At 35.9% G+C, this 22,096-nt stretch overlaps 1 protein-coding gene and 1 pseudogene across 1 annotated transcript in view; one reads left to right on the top strand and one right to left on the bottom strand.

Annotated features, from left to right (window-relative positions):
• The first annotated feature begins 27 nt into the window (after positions 1–27).
• The window catches only part of LOC150037834 (uncharacterized), a 47,641-nt gene continuing 25,572 nt past the window's right edge, over positions 28–22,096 (top strand). The window contains exons 1-9 of the mRNA XM_090311042.1: positions 28–502; positions 1,451–1,538; positions 10,296–10,404; positions 13,040–13,138; positions 14,681–14,723; positions 19,369–19,440; positions 19,877–19,972; positions 20,120–20,353; positions 21,682–21,865. Of these exons, the coding sequence (XP_090167168.1) occupies positions 410–502; positions 1,451–1,538; positions 10,296–10,404; positions 13,040–13,138; positions 14,681–14,723; positions 19,369–19,440; positions 19,877–19,972; positions 20,120–20,353; positions 21,682–21,865 (1,018 nt within the window). The 5' untranslated portion in view covers positions 28–409. The remainder of the gene's footprint in view (positions 503–1,450; positions 1,539–10,295; positions 10,405–13,039; positions 13,139–14,680; positions 14,724–19,368; positions 19,441–19,876; positions 19,973–20,119; positions 20,354–21,681; positions 21,866–22,096) is intronic.
• On the bottom strand, positions 4,125–8,022 carry LOC150037835 (uncharacterized; annotated as a pseudogene).

Below are 22,096 nucleotides of genomic sequence, written 5' to 3'. Positions count from 1 at the left end.
ATACACTAAATTATTTACAGAATATTTGGGGCAAATGTTATGAATTTATAAATCCCTTCTGAAAAAGAAAGAAAAAAAACTTATAAATTCCTTGATCAATAACCAATTGCATTTATCTCAGTCCCCTTCATTTTCGTCAAAAACCCAATAATTTGCGGTGTTCTCCTAAAACCACACACCAAGACGCGCTTCCTCACATGTTCATAAACTGCCAATCTATTTCAATCTTTGGGTCAAATTCAAAGAGATTTCTCATTACTCTCAACTCTTTCCGGTCATCATTTCTCTTCTAAATCCGTTATTTTTATCTATAAACAATCACTTTTTCCGTAATCATCGAGTATTACAAGAAATTTTTAATCCGGACCTCTGACCTGAGGTCCTCCGGTATTGAATCTACTGTACGAAGATGCAAGGTTTTCAAGATGCCAGTGGGCCTTCAAACTTGGCTCAACTTCAGGCCACCATGCAAGCCATTGAGCTTGCCTGCAGTTCCATTCAGGTTTTACTCACTTTGACTACTGTTTTTGGTTGCTTGGAAAAGATCAGATGTGGGAACTGAATCGAAAGAGAGGAATTTTATAACCATTTGACTAACCCTAGAATGTTCGATTGGATGAAATCTCTTGTAACTGTAAAGGGAAGTAAAAACATTTTGAACCCATTTGCCCATGAGTTGATATTATAATATATGAATACTAAGCCCAATTGTAGTCTTGTGAATGAGAAAAGACTGCCCAGTTCTTTTGTTTCTGGTAAATATTAGTAATTATTACAAGTTTCAACTAGAGGAGATTCTGTCAACTTGTTGGGTGAACTCTATTGGTAAGTCCAATGACAAATAGTTCGAAAGAGGCTGAAAGGATCTAGGATTATCCTCTTTTCCTGGACAAGCTAAAAGAGGCTGATATTGTAGAAGTGAGGCGGTCTGGAACTCTGACGAACTGTTCAATAATTTTGGCTACGATAGATAACATAGGAACCGGACCCAAGGCAGTTTTTAATTATTTTGGTGGTAAAATTGTCTTGAAAACTTATGATAGTTTCAGAAAAGCTTTTGTGCACCTTTATGGCCTTTTCTATTGTACCTGTTTGTGATTTTATGAATTCCAAAATGGTGCTTTTGGTGTCTCTGTGATCGTCAGTTTTTAGCCAATATAGAGTCTTTAATTCCTTCGATACCTAGAAAGAAATTTGCATATAATTTGGATCTTGCGTGCTACTAAGGAACAACGGTAATTAGGTCTTAGCTTTTGTCACACTTTTATGTCCTTTCGATTTAATTAAACCCATTTTGATTTTATATATATTCCAAAATGCTACTTTTAACGTTCTTTGTGATCATGCATCGATGGCCAAGCTAATGCTGTTCTATAAGTTTTTTTTTATTATAATGTTTGCTCAATTCATTATCTTGGGAACACAATTTTTTATGCATATTCTTTTTTAGATGCACATCAATCCATCTGCAGCTGAGGCAACTATTCTATCACTTCGTCAGTCGCCTCATCCATATCAAACATGCCAGTTCATTCTTGGTAAGTTGATTTGCTGAAGAAATTTTGAATTGTAATAAATTTGAAGGCCTTCTAGTCCTACGAACTACATGACTTTTACGCCAAATTTTACAAATCAAATATAGTCTATGGGCTGCAAAAATACAAATGTTGAGAAATTTATTCCTCTACATGATTCAAGAGACTGAGCTTCCTTAACTCAAAGCTGTACAAATCTAGGCTTTTCAAACTCATAGCCAATTGACCTCTGAATTTACCAAAAGGGACCTTTATTACCATTAATAGAAGTGGCTCTATAATAACAAAAAACTGGCAAAAACTTGATAGTACTGACTAGGCAGAATTGAAGATTCATGAACTTTTGATCTCTTAGTATTTGCAAGATAGCATGTTGCTGCTGCAAGGAGAAGCGATTGCTGTGAAAGAATGAATACAAGAGCAACAAAAAACCTAACCCACAAAAATCCCTCTAAACGAAAGGGGTTTCAACTAAGTAAAATGTGGCCTGTAGAGTAATTACAAAAAGTCTTCGAAATCGAAGCCTAAAGAGAGACATGGAACCTCACTAAGGACCAAGCCTCACTAAAGTTCCCTCTCCACGCCTTTATACACTCCTCATTTCTCTTCACCAAAGATCCCATACCAGAGCACACACCCCAACAAACCACAAAAAAACAACATTTTTCTCTGAAAGGTGGATGGAGGAGGAACTCCCTTACCAACACTCTTAACATCTCTTGATGGGCAAGAACACATAGACCTCACAAACTTACTACTCCAAAGAAGGTGGTCAAGGTCTTCTTCCACCTTCCCACAACAACAAAACGAGCCCATTAACGAGAGGATCTTTCTCAAAACCTATCCATAGTGTCCACACAAACGAGTAAAACTTGTCAGGTAAAGAAATTTTTTTTAGGAATCTTAATCCTCTCCAAAACGTCAATGACCAACTTACTATAAGAGAAAGGTGCAATAAATATTGAAAGAATACGAGTGAATCCCTCTAAAGGATCGGGACTCCAAACACAAACATCCCTTCTCCCAAACCTAAAAATAAACTCCTCAATCAATGACAGAAGAGGTAACCATCGTCATTTTCCTATCGAAAAACGATTGACGGAAGCTAAGTGTGAAAGTAACTAAGCTCCCCACTAGACCAAAAAATTGGAGACCAAACATTGTTTTATGGGAAAACAAATGATATAAGTGAGGAAATGTAAAGTAGAGTGGTCTATCCTCCAACCATTTTCCTTCTCAAAAATACTTTTCCTTACCTTCCCCCACCACACAATGAACAAGACTCAAGGAAGAGAGCTCAAGAGAAATATCTTCCATAGATTTCGGTATGTGCCTTTAACCCTGCTCGAGGACCATTCAAAGGGGTGGGAGCCATGCTTACTAGCAATAATCCTATACCATAAAGATTCAAATTCAAGGGAAAAACACCAAAGCTAAATAGTCAACAAGGCTTCGCTTTCGAACCTTAAATTCCAAAGCCAGATATAGTTCACAGATCTCCCAATGACCTCCCAACTAACCAGATATGAACCCTTCCCTTCATCCTTTCCTTCTCATAGAAAATCCCACATAAGCTTCTGGATATAGTTGGAAACCAAACAAAGAGCTTGAAAAAGGGAAAGATAATAATGGGAATGTCACTCAGCACGGACCTTACCAGGTTAAGTCTTCCATCTTTGGACAAGAAACACTTCATTTAAGGGCCCAATTTCTTCCTCACTTTTTCAACTATCTGGTCTTGTAAAGAGATAGCCCTCGGGTTTCCTCCAAGAGAAAGGCCAAAGTAGGAGGAGGGAAATGAGCCAATATTACAACCAACCAAATCTGCCCAACTCCAAAGCCTCTCTTGATTGCAATTGAGACCCAAAATATGACATTTACTTCGATTAATTTTGAGCCAAATATGAAATATGCCTCAAAGAACCCCATCATATGGAGGTTAACATGTTGCACACTTAATCATTTAGCATTTTACTGCATAAACAACTTTGTAACCTCACGAAGTAACCACATGTGACATATGAATTATTATATTGTAAACATTTTTTCATTTATATTATTATTAGAGTGAACAAGTTGATTCACGTGGGTGACCTTTTTGCATATAGGATTGTTTGAGATGATGTTCAGCCTAGTCTGTCTAAGGGGGTGTTTGGCTCACCAACATGAGTTGAGTTGAGTTGGTATAATATACCAACTCATTGTTTGGCCCACCAACTTTAAATGTTGGTAGAGTTGAGTTGGTATATTTTACCAACTCACCCCAATTCTCCTTTCTTCCTAGTGTTTTAAAATGCACAAGGCGCACTAAGGTGCAATGGCCCTTTGGAGCCTACGCGCAAGGCACACAAAGAGGCGTGGGCTTTTTTTCGTGAGACACACTATATATAAATATATATACATATATATATACATATATGTTTATTTACATACCAAAACATAGATGGATAGAAATGTGACTTAAAGAAGATTATACAAAAAAAAAAAAAGAGATATATAAGATTTAAATATCAGTCATTGACTTATTGTCATTCAACACTAAGTTACGTGAAACGACACAAAAACAATCACAAATACAATTCTAAAATCTTAAATATCTAACTCATCTTCACTAAATAGGTCTTCATCACTATTCTCTCCATCATTCAACTTATAACCATCTATATCTTTTTCTTCGGTCTCAGAGCCATCCAAAGTAACTGGTGTGGGGGTGGGTTGGGACGGTGGTTGTGTGGAAGATGAAGATGAACATGAAGCGTTAGTCTTAGACATAGTTCTTGAGGTACCAACTCTAGAATAATAGGCAAGTTGCTCCAACAGCTCTTGAAACATCGCCCCATGTTAAAGAATCGTCGTAAAAAACAAGATCATCATCCTCCTCTGAATCGTCATCCATTCTTCCAATAAGCCACTCATCACTATCATCTATCTCTTTTAAAGAGATAGGGTCGACGATGTCCCAAATATTACATCGACGCTTCAGTGCTCTATTATATTTTATGAATACTAAGTCATTCAGACGACTTTGAGCAAGTCTATTCCTTTTCTTGCTATGAAGCTACAAGTATACACAATGAAAATTTCATTGTCAACTTCAATTACATTCACATCTAGAGGCACTACAAATAACGGAAGATACCTAACCGGTTCAAAAACGCTCAATTACGTTCACATCCAGAGGCACTACAAGTGAGACCTAAAATTCTCACAGCCAACTTTTGCAAGTTTGGAGTTGATTGTCCGAAATCATTCCACCATTCTACTATAGATCAAAACTTTATTAGTAGCTTTCAATTTGAAATGATATTCAATATACTTTAATCAAAGACTTTAAGTTAAAATTTACTTGGAGATATTTTGTCTCTCTGTCTTATTGCTAAAGACTATCCGAATAGTCCTTCAACTTTCTTGTATTTGGCTAGCTCTCTAAGTATCTTGTCTTGAATGTCCAAGGAAGCAACCATCTTTGTTATACATAAATACAACCCATTAACAAGTTCATCATTAACTTTAATATTCGGATTTGAATAATAGAATTCTGGGTTTAGATAATATCCCCCTGCATGCAAAGAACGATGCAACTGAAGCTCCCATCATCGATCAATTATTGTAAAAATATCTTTGTACTTTTCTTCCTTACCATGAAAGGATTTGGCAATGGTCTCCTTAGCTCTATCCATAGCCTCATAAATGTATCCCATAGGAGGCTTCTTCTCACCATCCACCAACTTAAGTACGCGCAATAAAGGGCCGGATACTTTTAAGAGCAAATATGATGGTATTCCAAAAAGTTGTCAACAAAATTGTTTGAACAACCTGTTTTCCTCGTTGTTCTTTACTCCATTTGCTGTTTTTCCACTCCTCCAAAGTAAACATCTTTCTCAAATTGTTTTTCTGATGATGTAAACTTGATAATGTTATGCAAGCTGTCGCAAAGCGAGTCTTAGCTGGTCTAACTAACTCCTTTTGATTAGTAAACCACCTCATCATGTTTAACAATTGAGGACGAATGTAAATGAAATTGCTTACCTCCATGCCTCTTTTCAGTGTTTTACGAATATGTGGGATCTTGTATATATCCTCCAACATCAAATCCAAGCAATGCGGCACATGGAGACCAAATTAATTGTGGTTGTTTTGCTTCTAACAATCTCCTTATTAAGTATTAACAAAGTAAAATAAGAACATATTTAGGCTTTTTAAATGTGTAAGAACAAATGTAAGGTAAGACTAACAAATTTAAGAAAGAGTTAGTATTGCATTCTTACTTGCCATAACATTTGTTGAAGCATTATCTGTAACAACTTGTGTGACATTGACTTCTCCATTCTACAAAATTGTCGAGCAACTCAAACATTCTCTTTCCATCCTTCACATAAGATGAAGCATCGATAGACTCAATAAACATGGTGCCTTTAGGACTATTAACTAAAAAGTTAATTAATGTCCTATTTCTTCTATCTGTCCATCCATCAGCCATAATAGTACATTCAACCTTGGCCCACTCTACCTTATGGTTCTTCATCAACTCATTGTGGCTTCTAAATTCCTTTTTGTATCGAGAGGTATTCCCACATCATAAAACCATCGAGCAATTCTTTGAATGATGTGCCTCCTCATTTCCTTTTTGTATGCCTTATTCATCGTAGTCTGTTTTCCCTTTCATTTGTTATTCTTTCTATTTTGCACCACATTTTCCGGGTTCGGTGTAAAATATGAATTCATTGGACCTTTTGTCTTGGCTTCTTTGAAGCTGGTGCCACTCTTTTATTCGAATTACTCATGCACACTTCATCTTCGTCCTCGTCCTCAATACCATAGTTTTCCACATCAATGTCTACAATCAAATTTCTTTGATCTTTAATCTCCTTTTTCATAAGTTCGTCTGGACTATTATTCAAATATACTCTTTTATCTCTTCCTTCATGTGATCCAGACATTTTATACGTGTCGTGGCATTTCTATAACCACCAACAAGGTGTTGTTTCATTCTAAAAACTCCTCCTTTTGTTACTTTTGAACAAAATCCACACACTAATGTATTAACATCTTGATCATTTTGCAATTTTGCATATTTCCATGCCCGGATCCTTTCTTATACCGTCCTATCTAATTATTAGAAACTTAACTTGATCAGTAACTACCTTACGAAATTGATCACAAAAAGTTAGGATTTGGGATTTGGGAGCCAAGATGACCAGAATTTTTATGACGGCTACTGTTTCATAGAGTTTTCTTCTCTGTTTTGAAGCCTTTCTTTGTTTTTTATGACAAAACAAAGATTCCAATGTGGCAGCAAAGTAATGGTGGCTGGCAGCAAAAAAAAAAGAGGACTTTCTTTCTTTCTTTTTCCTTTTTTTTTTTTTTTGAAGAAAAACAGGGCTGGACACCGGCACGTATGCCACACTTTCTATTTTTTTGAAGAAAAAACAGAACTGGACACGTCACACTCTGTTTTTTGGAGACTTTGATTTGAAGAAGAAGAAGAAAGTAACTAAAGTTTGGAAGAGACAGTTCTGAATTTTTTTTTGAAGAGCCCGTGAATGCAGGAAGAAGAAGAGACAGTCTGAATTATTATTATTATTATTTTTTGAAGAAACCGTGAAAAAGAAGAAGAAAGAGAAGAAGAAGAAGAAGAGAGTCTGATTATTATTATTTTTTTTTGACGAAATCGTGAATGAAGAAGAGGAGAGAAGTTCTGATTTTTTTTCTTTTGAAGAAACCACCGTGAATGAGAATGAAGAATCAAAGACGAAGAAGAAGAAGAAAAAGGAGAAGAAAAGAGAAGAGAAGTTCTGTTTTTTTTTTTTTTTTAAGAAATCGTGAATGGATCAAAAGAAGAAGATTTGGTGAAGAAAGAAGAAGAGAAAAAGGAAGAAGAAGATGAAAAGACTTACCGAATTGTTGGAGATGGAACTGTGAAAAAGAAGCAACCGTCCAATAAGATTTGATTTTTTGTGCAGTGTAGTCGTCATTCATACATGACTTGTTGGAGATTTAGGTTTAAAAATTATAAATATATATATATTATATTTAAAATGTTATTTAGGTAGTATTAAAGAAAAGGCATAGGCGTGCCTAAGCGCGCCTCGGCGCTTCGTGGAAGGCGCTGGAAGGTGCACGCCTTCCCTCGTGTGCCAAGCCTTTCCGAGACGAGGCGCCAGCGTTGTGCCTTTTGCCTAGGCGTGCGCCTGGCCGTGACTTTTAAAACACTGCTTCTTCCCATGTTTCTAGTGGCTTTACCCATCGGCCACTGTTACACTCCGAGAACTAACTTTAAGCTCCGACAACCACCTGCGATGACAGCTCCGGCGACCAACTCCAAGCTCCGATAACTTTCGCGCGACCAGCTTCGACAACCACCTCCAGTGACCCAACTCCGACGACCACCTTTGTGCTACCTACTCTGACGACCAATTGGCTCCAACACCAAACTCCGACGACCAACTTTAACTACAAACTCCGATGAAAAATCACCTTGGATCATCACTTTTGAGCGAGCAACTTCAACGACCAACTTGGGGCTTTGACAACCACCTTCGACGACAAACTCCGACAACCAGCTCTAGTACCACCTTCATGCAACTAACTTCGGGCTCTGATAGTCACCTTCGACTACAATCTTCAGCGAAAATCATCTTTGATGATCAGCTTTGATGACCACTTTCGTTCGACCAACTCCGGGATTCGAAAACCACCTCTGATGACAAACTTCGACAACCAACTCCAATACACCTTCATGCAACCAACTTCAGGCTCCGACAACCACCTCCGACTACAAACTCCATCAAAAATCATCTTCGATAATCAACTTCGACAACCACTTCCGACTACTATAAGACTGATGACTGTTAAAGTATGTTGTAGGGTTGTTGATTATATATAAAATATTATTTTGTCTACATTAAGTGCAATATTCATATGTAAAAATTTGTAAAAGATATTTTTATTTAATTGAATTCACATATCAAATGATGTTAAGCATATTTAGACAAAAAGTATGTATGTAGTTGAAAAGTACGTAACATGTAACAAAAAAAAAAAATCATAAAATGAAAAAAAATTTCTTGGAACATTTTCTAGCAAAAATTAGTGAAAAATAGAAATTTGTTCTTTAATGACCCTCTAAATTTGGAGGAAATGAAAGTGAAATTGTTGAAGAAATGTGGTGACATTCCATTGGCTGTTATGATGATGGGGTAATTTAATTAAAAAAATTCATGCCATAGTAAAAATATAGAGCAACAATAGGAAGAAGAAGAAAAAAAAGAAGATAATGAAATTCATGGAGAAAAATTAGCTAGAATAAAAAATTTTGATTTCGCTTTAGTTTCTCATTTTATTTTAACATATTTCTACAAGAAATGTAATGGGTTAATTGTTGTTTATTACCCAAAAAAGAAAGAAAGTAAGAAAGAAAGAAAGAAAGAAAGAAAGGAAAAAAGAAAAATTTTAAAAATTAAAGAAAAATTGAAATCTATATTTTATTCAAACAAATATAGGTAGAATTATTGAATAAAAAAGTTTCAAAACAAAAATAGTAATCATAGAAGTATATTATTGAATAAAAAAGTTTAAAAAAGTTGCATCAGATACCCAGATATATGAACTTACACTCCAAACAAAGACATATGAACTCAGACCAAATAACTCTGCACCCCAAACAAAGACATATGAACTCCACAGATATATGAACTCTACAGATATATGAACTTCATACATCCTATCTCAACTCTGCATCCCAAACAATCCCTAAGTGATTTTACTGAAGCTTTGTGTAATTATTATCAAAGTCCTATCCCAATTTCAGTCTAGTATGTGTGTCTTATGAACAATTTTGCAAAGGAGAGAATTGTTCAAATTTGCTAGAGAGCCACAACCTTGAAGACATGTTTTCATGTAAGCTTAGTAAATGATAGGCCGCAATTTTGACCATTAACTATTGTATGTTAATTTGGATGCATTTCGAGTTTCTCATGATCATGGATTTGTTAGGAATCTTGTAAGATAAATAATAGAAATATTTTTAGGATTGCCAAGGCATATTTGTCATTTGTTAAGGAGTAGGTTATTGAAGAGTTGTTTTGAATAGCGCAAGCAAGGAGGGTGAAGAAGACAGTTTTCTGGACATAGTTTATGTGAAAATCCATGTCTCTCAAAGTATTTGGCGAACTTGTAGTTTTCCTTCTTAACACTATTAATATTTCCATTAATTTTTAGTTCCGATCAGAATGATTCCACTAGAAATTTTATGTTTATAAACAGTCCTATAGTGTTTATGTGTTGGCAAAGAAGTAGTCTTCTGTATAAAATCTTGCTTTTTGTCAATCTGTTAATATCTGGTGGGCCGTCCAGTTGGAAGGATTAATTAATGAACTATTAGATATGAACTCTACAGGGTTTATCAAGTACACGTATGGAGTATTAGAGATGCAACCAATTTTCTAAGTAATTGTAGCTGTAGATATTATTCTTAATCAACAAAAAGATTTTCCTTTTTAAAGGATAATTTTGTTCAATTCTTCATGGTTCTTTCATAAAAAAAATATATTTGATTTGACCATGTTTGTATGCTTGCTCTATATAGATCTTCCTGCCTCCCTCCCTCTATTTCTTTTTGTGTTTTTTCTGAGTCTGTTCAAGTTCTTCAAAGCACAATGAAAAAACTATAGATTCATGAATCTTTTGCTTTCCTATTATGGTGCAAAAGATGATCTCTCAGGTTTTAGTGCTGATCTTTGCTGTTGATGTCTTATCCAGAAAATTCTCAGGTAGCTAATGCACGATTTCAAGCTGCTGGTGCAATTCGAGATGCTGCTATTAGAGAGTGGAGTTTTCTTACTGCTGATGTCAAGAGATCTTTAATTAGGTCATTTTTTACTTCTATGAATACTGTACTTTTTGCTTTCGTGTTTCATTGCAATATGTTTCTAAAACTGCTAGGCGCACTGGAAGGACAAAAGGAATTGTTAATTTACTTGTGCTATTTTGACAATGGTTTGGGGCACTTGGTGGTAGATAAATGCAAAACAGTTAGGAGGTGTGGGATTTAGAAACAAAATATTGGGGTATGGCAGAAGAAATTTGAAGGAAGAGGAGCAGAGTGAGCTGAGTTTGGTTTCGGAATTGATTAGTTCTTGAAATGGTCATTTCTTGGTTCGATCTCTAGTTCATAAATTGTATGAAGATGTTGGACTTCTGGATTCAATTTGTTTTCAAAGATTTGGGAATGAACTCCCTCAAAAAGGGTAAGATGTTCATTTAGTCTTTGTTTGAAGAGTTTCAATTTGAAGATTAACGTCCTTTGTGTGGCTTAAAATCATTCTCAATGTTCGTCAAGTTTGGTGGATGCCAAAGATTTGTTTCATATGGTTTCCTTATAGGAGTTTGTGGAATCAACCATCTACTAGATTTTATGGTGCTATCATGAGTTTTTCATCATTTAACCAAAAGTGTGAAATAATGGAATTGAAATCTCCTTTTGAGTTTGGTGAATGCGCCTTTTGTGATTCAATATATGGAATTGAAATCAATGTCAAATGCCAGTGGTAAGGGGAAGGATTTGGAGAATGTGGGGGTTGATTTGCAGTCTGCAGTGAGTGAGTGTTTAAGAAAAGAGCTAGAGTATGAGAGTGAGGTTAACAATTTAGAAGATGATTCTCAGTATTTTGAGTTACAAGGCAGTAGTTGGCGTGATGAATCGAGTTGTGATAATGGGAACAGGCTCAATATTTCTCATGAATGTTTATCCTTGATCTACCATAAATTCTTAGATGAAATGGCTCATCTCAAGTCATCGGCGGGATTAACGAGGTCTATGGAAGAAAGCAGGGAAGAAAAGCTGGTTTTTACTCGAGTACAGAGTGGTGGGAGGGGAAATCAGAATTAAGCAAAAAGCTTCTCTTGCAGCAATTATTGGAGATTGATATAGGGTCGCAGGGGAACCATCGTTTGTTTCTAGTTGCAATGCATACAAAAGGAGGAAGGAGAAAATAATTGCTGCTAAGAAGAGAATCCAGAGGATTATGCTTCCTTCCAATGCTCCAATAGGTGATGTAAATATTGAGAAGAAAAGAAAGCGTAAGGGAACTAATGGTATAGAATGGGAAGATATAATAATCGAAACCCTTCTTCTTCATGGCGTGAAGGAGGAGGAAATTGAGAAAGGCCATTACAATGTTTTGTTGGACTTGCATGTCTTCAATTGTTGAAATTCTTAGATGTTTTTTCTGCATGGAGACGATATAGAAAGTGTATAGAAATGTATCGGCAAAGGCACGAGTAACTGAGAAATGAAATATATAGTTACAAATCTTATTATAGTATTGTCCATTAACAGAAAGAGAAGTTATCCCTCGAAAAAAAAAAAGTGTGAAATAATTGTTATCTGGGAATCAACCACCCTGGATTGGCTTTGTGTCACTAAGGCATGTGAAAGAAGTAAAAGAAACTATAGGAAATTATGATTAAACCTATGGTGGCCTGGTGTCAGACGACACCTGGCCACCTATGTAGGATATCAAGATTTTATGAGTTTTTCTTGATAATTAAATGTGCTTGGATAAGATAATTGTCCTGTAACATGCAGCTGGTTTGAATACTAATAGATATTGTAAAAGAAAAATTGTTATGTGGGTATTCATTGAAATGGAAAGCAAGGAAGCTGTGAATTAATACCGTAAACTAATTTGTGGAATATGTGGCTGGAAAGGAATCAGAAGTGTTTTAACACGGTGGTGAGAGTCTGGGAGGAAGCGTTAGCTTGTGCTAAGCTAAATGTTCTTTGTGGGTATCATATTTTCTTTGTTTGCTCCTATGTTCATCGTATCATGTTGGATCAAGCTTCTCGGAATTTTCAACTTACTTTGGGTTTTCTCCAATACTTTGAAAGCCAATGTTTTGCAACTTCTTTTGGATTTTCAATTTGCTCCATTGGCGACTCTTCTCTGGATTAATGTTGCTAAAAGCTCTTCGATCAGAATTTTGGTTGAACAGAAATCAGAGACTATTTCGGAATTCCTCTATTTTTCATTTTGGTTGTTTTGATTCAATAAACACATCTCAAAGCTTCTTATTAGTGTTCGTTATCAAAAGCTTTCGGTGGTTTTTCCATTGGTTTTTATCATGGTGTATTTCGAGCATTCACATCTTTTCATTTACTTTATGAAAAGTTTCTTTTTTTAAAAAGGTATCTTATGATAGGGAGTTTGAGGGACATTCTGTTTTGTTCTGTATTATAATTGGGAAGTTTTTTAAATAGCTTTGTATGGGTTGTGTGAATTGTATCAGGTGTTTTTATTGTTTACTTTTTAAAATAACAATGGCTTCACGTTTTGTTCCAAAAAATCCATTCAACTATTTATTTTTTGCATTAGTTGTGCAGCAATTAAGAACTTGTTTTTTGTGTTGTTATTTGTTAAGCAGTTCTAAACTTATTTTTATAGAAATATTTATTTTCTTTCAATCAAGGATTTATGGATAAATATGTTGCATTCAACATGCAGCTTCTGTCTGTGCTATGTAATGCAACATGCAAGCTCACCAGAGCGCTATGTTCAGGCAAAGGTTTCTGCTGTGGCTGCTCAATTAATGAAAAGGGGCTGGTATGCTTTCTTATCTTTTTGTTTCCTACAAAATTTGGATTCACATTTCTTAGACAGAAACGGGTAAGGCTGTATGTAATGGTATGCAATTAACCATATGACTAAGCACAACTACAGTATATTAGTTGAGTTGCACAGTTGTATCATAATACAAATAGATCCATATGATTACTTCCAAAGAATTCAACAAGTAGCAATAATAGCACTGGCTCATAAAATCTTAGCTCTTCAGTTAAAAAGGTGTTCTAACAATATTTGCAACAAATAGTCAGCTATTCTTCAGTTGGTTTTGTCCCTTATGTTGTCTTCATTTGGAGGTCTTTTATATTTTGTGCATTAGTCTCTTCTCATTATATCAATGAAATTTTTTGTTTCATTTCCAAAAAAAAAAAAAAAAAAAAAAAATTAAAAAACCAGTCGGCCATTCATGAAATGTGCTAGTCTAGACCAGAAAACTTAAGGATGGTCCCACCCTTCATCTCTTGCAAGGATGAAGCTGCCAAGTTCTCCAAAATGGTTAAGTTTTCCTCTTTCTCACAGTAGTATAAACACTCGAGAAAATGTTCAGAGAATTCTTATATCTCCTGGTGGATCATGCTTAGTTGGAAGCCTTTCTTTAGAGGGTTGCTTTTGAGGGCTTGTTTTTTGTGCCCCTGTATTTTTTCATTTTTCTCAATGAAATTTGATTTTCCCATAAAAAAAAAGAAAAAGAAAAAAAAAGGGTTATAGCAACATGGCATCCCAAGGTCGTCTCTTCTGCTTTTGTTTCTTTGCTTCCCCTGCACATCATCGATTCTCTTCTTGGTGGCAGATGTCCCTCCCTTGTGATGTTTTCATTTTGCTTTCTGTTTTTCTTGAGGACATCCTTTCATCAAGGAAAATATTTTTTTTGTTGCTGCAGCTAGTGAGGATCTTGTTTTGCTTTCTTTGGGTAGAATAAAGAAAGAATCTTTAAACTCTGCATTTTGCAACTAGACCTATGAATGATCTTGTCGATCGTATTCTATTGCTGGGCTCTAATCAAAATTGGCCAAAATAGAGTCAATCTACCTCAAACTTGTGGGAACATTGTTGTTTCTCTTTTTTGTGTACGCTTCGCCTTTTTATTCATAATTTTTTGTTGAATAAAAGTCAATGTTATGATCGATACCTACTAGCCATTTTTTTCGATTGGAAATGATGATTCTCATTCTTAGATAGTCTTTCTCTGTTTTTGTTCTCCTTTTATCAAAGAAAAGCTCCTATCTTATTTTAAAAGAGTAATAATTCTACTATAATTAGTTCAGAAACTTGGCCAAATTGATTACTTTCTCTGAGAAGTTCAAGTTTTCTAGTGAAATGATCGAAATCATCACTAACCCGCCTAACCCTAGAACATTTGGGTATTGAGGGAACTTGTAGAAAATTAATTCCTAGATAGGTGGCCACCATGGATTGAACCCTTGACCTCTTAGCCATTTATTGAGACTATGTCTCCTTTTTTACCACTAGGCCAACTCATGATGGTTAATCATCACTAACTTTGAGATATTTAATATGTAGGCTCGATTTTGAAGCCTCTGAGAAGGAGTCTTTCTTTTATCAGGTATCAATGCCCATGTCAATCTTGTTAATATTTTAGGATTAGGATTTGATATTTTCTTTTAATTAATTAATTTATTTCATATCATTGGATATTTATTGTATTCATTATTTCTCCACGTTTTCTTTCGTATTAGCTTAATAATTTTTTTGAACAAGAAGCAAATTTTTATACTTTGAGGCATTTTTTAGTTGTAAACTTCGAATAGGTTCATTGCTCCGGCCCAAAATACATGTTATGTATTTTGTTGTTTCTCCTACTTGAGAAGGCATTGTTACAAATAATAATCAGCAAAAGATAAAAAAATCCTCCATCGCTAAAACCCTCTCTTGCTAAAACCCTAGCAACCTTCAACCTCTCTTGTCAAAACCTTTGTTGCCTCCGACCATCACTGTTGTCGTCGACTGCTGCAGATGCTTCAAGCCTCCTCTTCTCTCCCTCTCTCACCGAATCCCTCCCTCGTCAAAACTCGAGTTGACCAAGAAAAGCCAACCAAACTAACTTTGGTTTGTCGTGGTCAATTTTTCACAATGCAAAATTTACCATTGATTGGTCAGTGAGCTCAGAAAAGAGTAAAATTGACCGATCGTTATATATGTATATTGAATATATATTATTAAAAAAAATTCTGACAACCCACGATGTAGCCCACACATCACTCAAAACCATACTAGTAAGACTATCAATAGGTAACCATTACCTAATATAATATAATTATTTTTGTAAGAACTTGTCAATTTCGTTTGTTTTCTCGTTCATTATATCTCCCTCTCTTGTCCGCCTTCTCTTTTTCCCCTTATTTCTAGCTTTTTTCCCTTTCTGAAATCCCACCCACAACACCTTTTCTCTAATTTGTTTCCTTGTCAGAATCCTGCCGATCAGCGCTACTGCCACAGCTCCACGACCATGTTTCTTTTCTTCTTCCCTCATTTTCTCGCCACAGCGCTACTGCAAGTCCACCAACGCGCATCTCTCTTTCAGAACGGCTCTGACAAGGTTCCTCTCAAAATCGACTGATCGTTAATGTATTTGGTCGGTCGGTTCCATAGGCACTCCCTAAACTGAAAACCACCAACTGATCAAAACCAATAGATTGATGGTTGGCGTCAATTTTATCCCAAAACCAACACTGACCATTGATCATCCATACTTCTATGGATCCAGATATATGTTTATCGAGAGGTTTTGTTCACTCGACAAAGGACTGTAGACCTCGTAGTGATGTCTCTAACGTTGAATGAGGTAAGTTTAAGCAGTGTGGAATTAGTCATGCAATGAGGGTATCTTCGTATGGAGGCCAATGTTCTTGAAGACAATGTCTGAATCTTTTGATTTAATATTTCTAGACTGTGACAAGAAGACTCCTCCTATTCCTTCATCCACACTGGCCAAATTTGGCCAAATTTGCTTTGTTGATAGAAGCATGTGGTCTTGAATTACGTGAAATCCCTACTTTGGCCTAAGAAAGTCGTGTCATGTTTTAGGCTTTTAGCTTTACAAAGTCCCCTCCAAAGAGTCTTCCAAGATAAGGAAACTCCTTGGTTCACAAGATCTGAAGCAGCCAAGCTTAATGCCTCTTTGTGGAGCTCTCTCACTAGTACCTTTGCAACTTACTCATGCCAAGAGATCAGTTTGAATTGACATGCCTTACTTTCTCCGGAACTTTGAATCTATCTTCTCAAAGGAATTTTGGCTAGCCGTGTTTTATTATTGTTCTTAGGCTGTCTTGCTTTTAATTTATTCCCTAAGTATTGAAAGTTTCTCTTTGTATTGTCATGAAACCTTTTATTTTAATCTTATATTATGTCTTTCGAAATGATGAGTGTCACACCCCCTCCCAGATTACCCTCTTAACCTGGAAGAAGATGTGACGGCAGCAATTACCAACCCTTTTGCTGGCACTTACTGTCTAACTAACCTGTTCAAATTGTCTATAACCCTGGTATACATACATTTTATCAACATATTGGAGAGATTAATTCGAAACTTAACACATTTATATTACAGGGTTTCATAACACTGTTCATACATACACTTATGTACATTACAACTTAGTGAGCCCAACATACAACAATAGTCCCTGTATGGCAGACACATATGTACTAACAATTACAGAGTCATCAATCAAACTTCCTTCAACCTGTGTCTTTGAGTGGCAGAGCAGCAGCAAAGATGTCTTGTCTTTTGGGGAGTGACCGCTACCTGGGGAGGAAACATTTTGAAAACATGAGCTAGAAGCCTAGTGAGTGACTAACTTTTAAAACATAAGTATTATACATAAAACTGATAATAAAAATGAAAGCTTTAATTGGAAACATAACTTCAGGCAACCCTCATTCACATAAACATGAACATCATAACATATCACATTTATGCTTTGTTGGACTATTTCTTAGTTGAGAGTGGCCTTCTTGCTCAACTCCCAATACTTGGCCTCTATCTGAGATTGAACCCTCGTGTCCAATTCTCTACCTTACTTAACTGCATTACTATTTGATTGAGAGAAGGAGTCTTTTGTCCAACTCTCCGTACTACTCTAGGTTAAGGTGTGTTGCCTTTGTCCACTACCTTCTACCTAGTTTTCCTCATACTGTACCAGGGTAAGGTGTGCCTCCTTTGTCCATCACCTTACCTCGTAGTCTTAGCTATCCTACGTGCACGTAGATTAACTCATATCTAGGACTTAGCTCTAGTACCTTCACATCTAGTCCTTTAGTACTATGCTATTTATATCTAGGACTGTGCTGCAGTACCTTCTCATTTAGTCCTTTAGTACTGAGCTATTCATGTTGAACTCGTATCTAGGACTAAGCTCCAGTACCTTCACATTAAGTCCTTCAGTACTGAGCGAACTCGTATCTAGGACTAAGCTCCAGTACCTTCACATTAAGTCCTTCAGTACTGAGCTATTCATACTTTCTAAGGCACATTCTTATCTCTATATGACTTGCAATCACTTGGCCACATGGCTCCTTCAGATAGTGCATCACCCAACCTTGACCAACGCATAGCTCACCTTGAGGTTATCGCGTCCCTCCTATGGTCGCATGCTCTTAGACCAGCGCATGTCCTAACCCATGCATAGCTTAGTCTTACCACATCACCAACCAGGTGATGAGCCGTCCTCAACGCATAACCATCGAGCATCACATGCCTCAGGTGCCTTGCGCTCATTGCCTTGCGCCCAGCCTTGCGCTCAGTCTTGCACCATTGCCTCGCCCTTACATTGCATAGCTCCAGCGCGTATCGTAACCTCATTGCATGCTTCCTAACTTTATTGCATAGCTCTAGCGCGCATCGTGTACCTAGTGCCTTGCGCTCGTCGCCGCGCACTGGTCAGCATACACGCCCATGGTCATCGCATCCCTCGCATGTGTGCACTAGGCTCAGCGCCTAGCCTTGCACCAACGGTCAACATACCTTGCCCGTATGCTCTCTAACCTCACAAGCCCTCCGGCTGCCGCATGCCTTGTTAACGCATAGGGTTGCATGTGTTCAACAAGACCACCTTGGTGTGCACAACTCCAACTCCTAGCTCTCCCACATTCGGCCACACTTGGCCTCCACAAGAGCTCGTCTAACCTCTAAAAGCAAGACTAGTGCATAAGAGCTTGTCTCCAACACCCAACACAAGGCTAATGCATAGGCTACACCCAACCAACACTTAGCCATATTTTCCCTTGCTAGGTTCTCACCACTTCACCCGAGAGCCAAACTTTGCACCCTAAAAAAATTTTCCCCTTTTATTTCTTTATTCTTCACCCATTTCCCTACAATTCTGAGCATTAATCTCACTTCATTTTCTTAATGAATAAAGAGACTTGTTTCCTTTTAAAAAAAAAAAAAAAAAAAATTTGCAAAGTCCCCCTGAGGTAATTGGATTTTTTTGCATGAAGAGAATTTTTACTTATTTGGTTGTGATGGTTTCCCAAAGCTTCTTTTTATGGGATAGTTCTTGAAAAGTTGAAGTATTTTTTGTGGAGTTGTGCAGATTTGGCTTGAGGATTGGGAGTTTGATGGAATTAATTTTTTTGGTATTGAGAAACTTTCTGATTTGGTTGCTACAGGCTGCCTTCGGATTGGTTTTAAAAGGTTTTTTTTTTTTTTTTTGATAGCTGAATGCTTCTTGGTTTTCTTTGGGAAGATATAAAGTAGCTATTGGTTGGTTTTCAGTGTTTGGTGGAGTCCTTATTCATAGCTTCATCATTCATTTGCAAGCTCCCCAAGTCTTTCAATTGAAGATATTAGAAAGTTCTTAGTTCTTTAAATGTGTATTTGCTCTGTTTTTATCTTATTTTCTTCACTCTCTCTGGGAGTTTGTATCCCTTGAACATTTATTCCTTTTTATTATATCAATGAGAAGCTATTTCTGGTTTTTTCTTTTTTAGGACAACAACGAGAAGTTATTCCTTGTTAAAAAAAGAAAAATTCTGTTTCAGGATTTTGCGTGGAATCTTCTTTTCACAATGATCCAGATTTTGTTACCTAAATAGTTCTCATATTTTTTTTATTATGTTATTTTCTTTACTTTTTTTTTTTTTTTTATTGTGGTTTGGAATTTTGATGTTTCTTGGTTTCCAAAAATCTTGGTTTGGAATTTTGATAACCATTATTTTTTATGTCATGACGAATTGTTTTGCACTTACAGATAAATCAGTCTATTCATGGTGTTCATGGTGTTGATGTGCAATTTTGTGGAGTTAACTTCCTGGAGTCATTGGTAAGATACATTTTCTTAAATCATTTAAGGCTCTTTGACATTGATTTTTTCTGTCTGGTTTTTATGTTTTCTTTTTAAAAGGTTTGCTGGTATAGTTTTTCCCTTTTTCTAATTTAATTTGAAATTATTCGTTTTAGTTTATAACTATTTTTCTTCAAGAATCTATTTTTTTGTTCTGAGATTTGGCTTAGATTCCTAGGTACTTAACGATGGAAGTCTAAACAAAGAAATTATTATTAACTAGTTTAATTTTAAAAAATGGTACTTCCAGAAAAAGGAAAATCATTATTAAATGGGTTCTTACTATGGTAATTCAGAAAAAGGAAAATCATCATTAAATGGGTTCTTATTAATTGAAGGATTATTTTTTAGCAATAGCTTCATAATGTTATGTCCAAATTTAATCTTATAATGCTAATTATTTTCCCTTCAACAGGTATCGGAATTTTCACCCTCTACGTCAAGTGCTATGGGTCTTCCTAGGGAGTTTCATGAGCAATGCAGGAGATCATTGGAGTTGAACTACTTGAAGGTTCTTGAATTTATTTTACTTATTTTTTTTGGAAGCCGTTTTAAATTAAAATGACCTACTTTGGTTCTGCCTAGTATGTCTCTTGTTTTTTTCCCCTTAATTTGACATTCTATCAACCGTTATCTTTTTGTATGACTTGAATGATAGACGTTTTACTGTTGGGCAAAAGATGCTGCTGTAACTGTCACCAATATAATAATTGATTCTCAGACTGAGGTTCCAGAAGTCAAAGTTTGTACGGCTGCTTTACGTCTGATGTTTCAAATTTTGAACTGGGATTTTTGTAATATTGTTGGTGCTAAAGCTAATGTAAGCTTTTACTATGCTGGAGTCAAGGATCATGGTGATACAACCAAGAGATCTGAGTATAACTTGGTGCAGGTGACCAAATTTCTGCTTCTGGTGCTGTGTTGTTAGAATTAATTTTTTAAGTTGTCAAGTGAATTGAATTTTTGTACTATCATATTGAATTTGGGTTTGCTTTCAGTCATGTTCATGGATAATTAAGAATAGTGCACTTGAAAGATAGAAAGTGGAAGTTTTAAATAAGAGATAAAGAGATCAAAGGCACATTTATAAACAAAATATTCTAAACAAAGTACTACACGAGAAGTAATTAAGAAATTGTCTTAGAAAAGCAAAATATAAGCCATTTAAAACAAAAGAACAATAATGAAGAAGACCCCCCTCTAGGATTTCTAGAGAGAGAAAATTATATCTAAATATTTTACATTTTTGGACAGAAAAGAATAAAGAATAAAATTCTCTCCAAACATCGTTGTAGTCCCAATTTTTTAAAAAGAAATTCTTGTCCTTTCCAATATCGGTATAACTTTTCATACTGTAATATTAAACTGCTCTCTCAGCTTAACTATTCAGTTTATAAGTGGAAGGAGTCTCTCTGTTCATCTTGACATCTTTATCGACTTTTAGGATTGTGTAAGAAAACAGGAGAATTTGAACTTTGTAGGCAATTATGAATTCAACCCCTCTATTTGACTTGAAGCACCTTGACATTAGATCATAATCTAGTAAATCCCAACTAATGTTATCAAAGGCCTTTTCAATCAATTTGAAACCCAAGAACGTTATTCCTTTTTCTTTTATGGTCATTAGTGCTCTATTGGCAACCAAGGAGGAGTTCATAATATGACTACCATCAATGAAAGTGGTCTGGTTCCTTCTTGCAGTCTGGCTCCTTTTTGTGGGCTTTTCTCTTTTTGTGTGTCTGTGTGTTCTTTCATCCTTTTTCTCAATGGAAATCAAGCTTTTTTCATAAGAAAAGGACTACCATCAATTAAAGTGGCTTGGCTTTGGGGCAGTAGCATCCATCAATGTCTCTGTTGAGAAGGTCATACCAGTAATCATCTTAGCCATGTTGAAATGGGTTTTAAGTTATCACCTTAATCACAATAAGTTTATAATTCTTCTTTAGAAATTAAATTTTTTGTGTCTACGTTTGTTGTTTAAAACTTGAGCCATCTTCTTTGATGTGTTAGGATGCATTATCATTTTTCTGCACTCTTTGGTGTGTCATCACACAAAATCTGTTGGATGGAAGTTAGTCACTGTTCTTTTATCTGTTTAATGCTTTTGTTTAGGTAGGTTATTCTACCATACAATTCTTGTTATAAAGGTGTCAGTTGTATAACTATTGTTTTGTGCTGTCTAGTCTTTTACGACGTCTTCATTCTCTTCTTTGGTTGTAGCTTGGTCCTGCTTGGCATGATGTTTTGATTTCAAGTGGCCATATTTCATGGCTTTTGAATTTATATGCCGCACTTCGACAGAAGTTTTCATGTCAAGCCTTTTGGCTTGACTGCCCTATAGCCGTATCTGCTCGAAAGCTAATCGTACAATTTTGCTCCTTGGCAGGGACAATATTTCATTCTGGTAAATGCTGCCTCCTTGCCTATCTGTGTCTCAAGTTGCCACATTTTTTTTTTTTTTTTGATACTCAAGTTTCCACATGTTTTGTTTTTCTATCCTTGATATTCTTTGCATATTCTTTTGTCTCTATGGTAAAGAAATATTTTTTAATCTCATGATGACCTTAATTAGTTGATTCTATTGATTGTATCACTGTGCCTTTCAGTTCTAGTGAAGTTATTCACTTGACTAGCT

This window comes from Benincasa hispida, chromosome 2 (assembly GCF_027475165.1).
Source record: "Benincasa hispida cultivar pf3 chromosome 2, pf3_genome.v1.1, whole genome shotgun sequence".
Classification (NCBI taxonomy): Eukaryota; Viridiplantae; Streptophyta; class Magnoliopsida; order Cucurbitales; family Cucurbitaceae; genus Benincasa; species Benincasa hispida.
The sequence above is the reverse complement of the archived record's forward strand: the minus strand, read 5'-3'. Positions and strand labels throughout refer to the sequence as shown.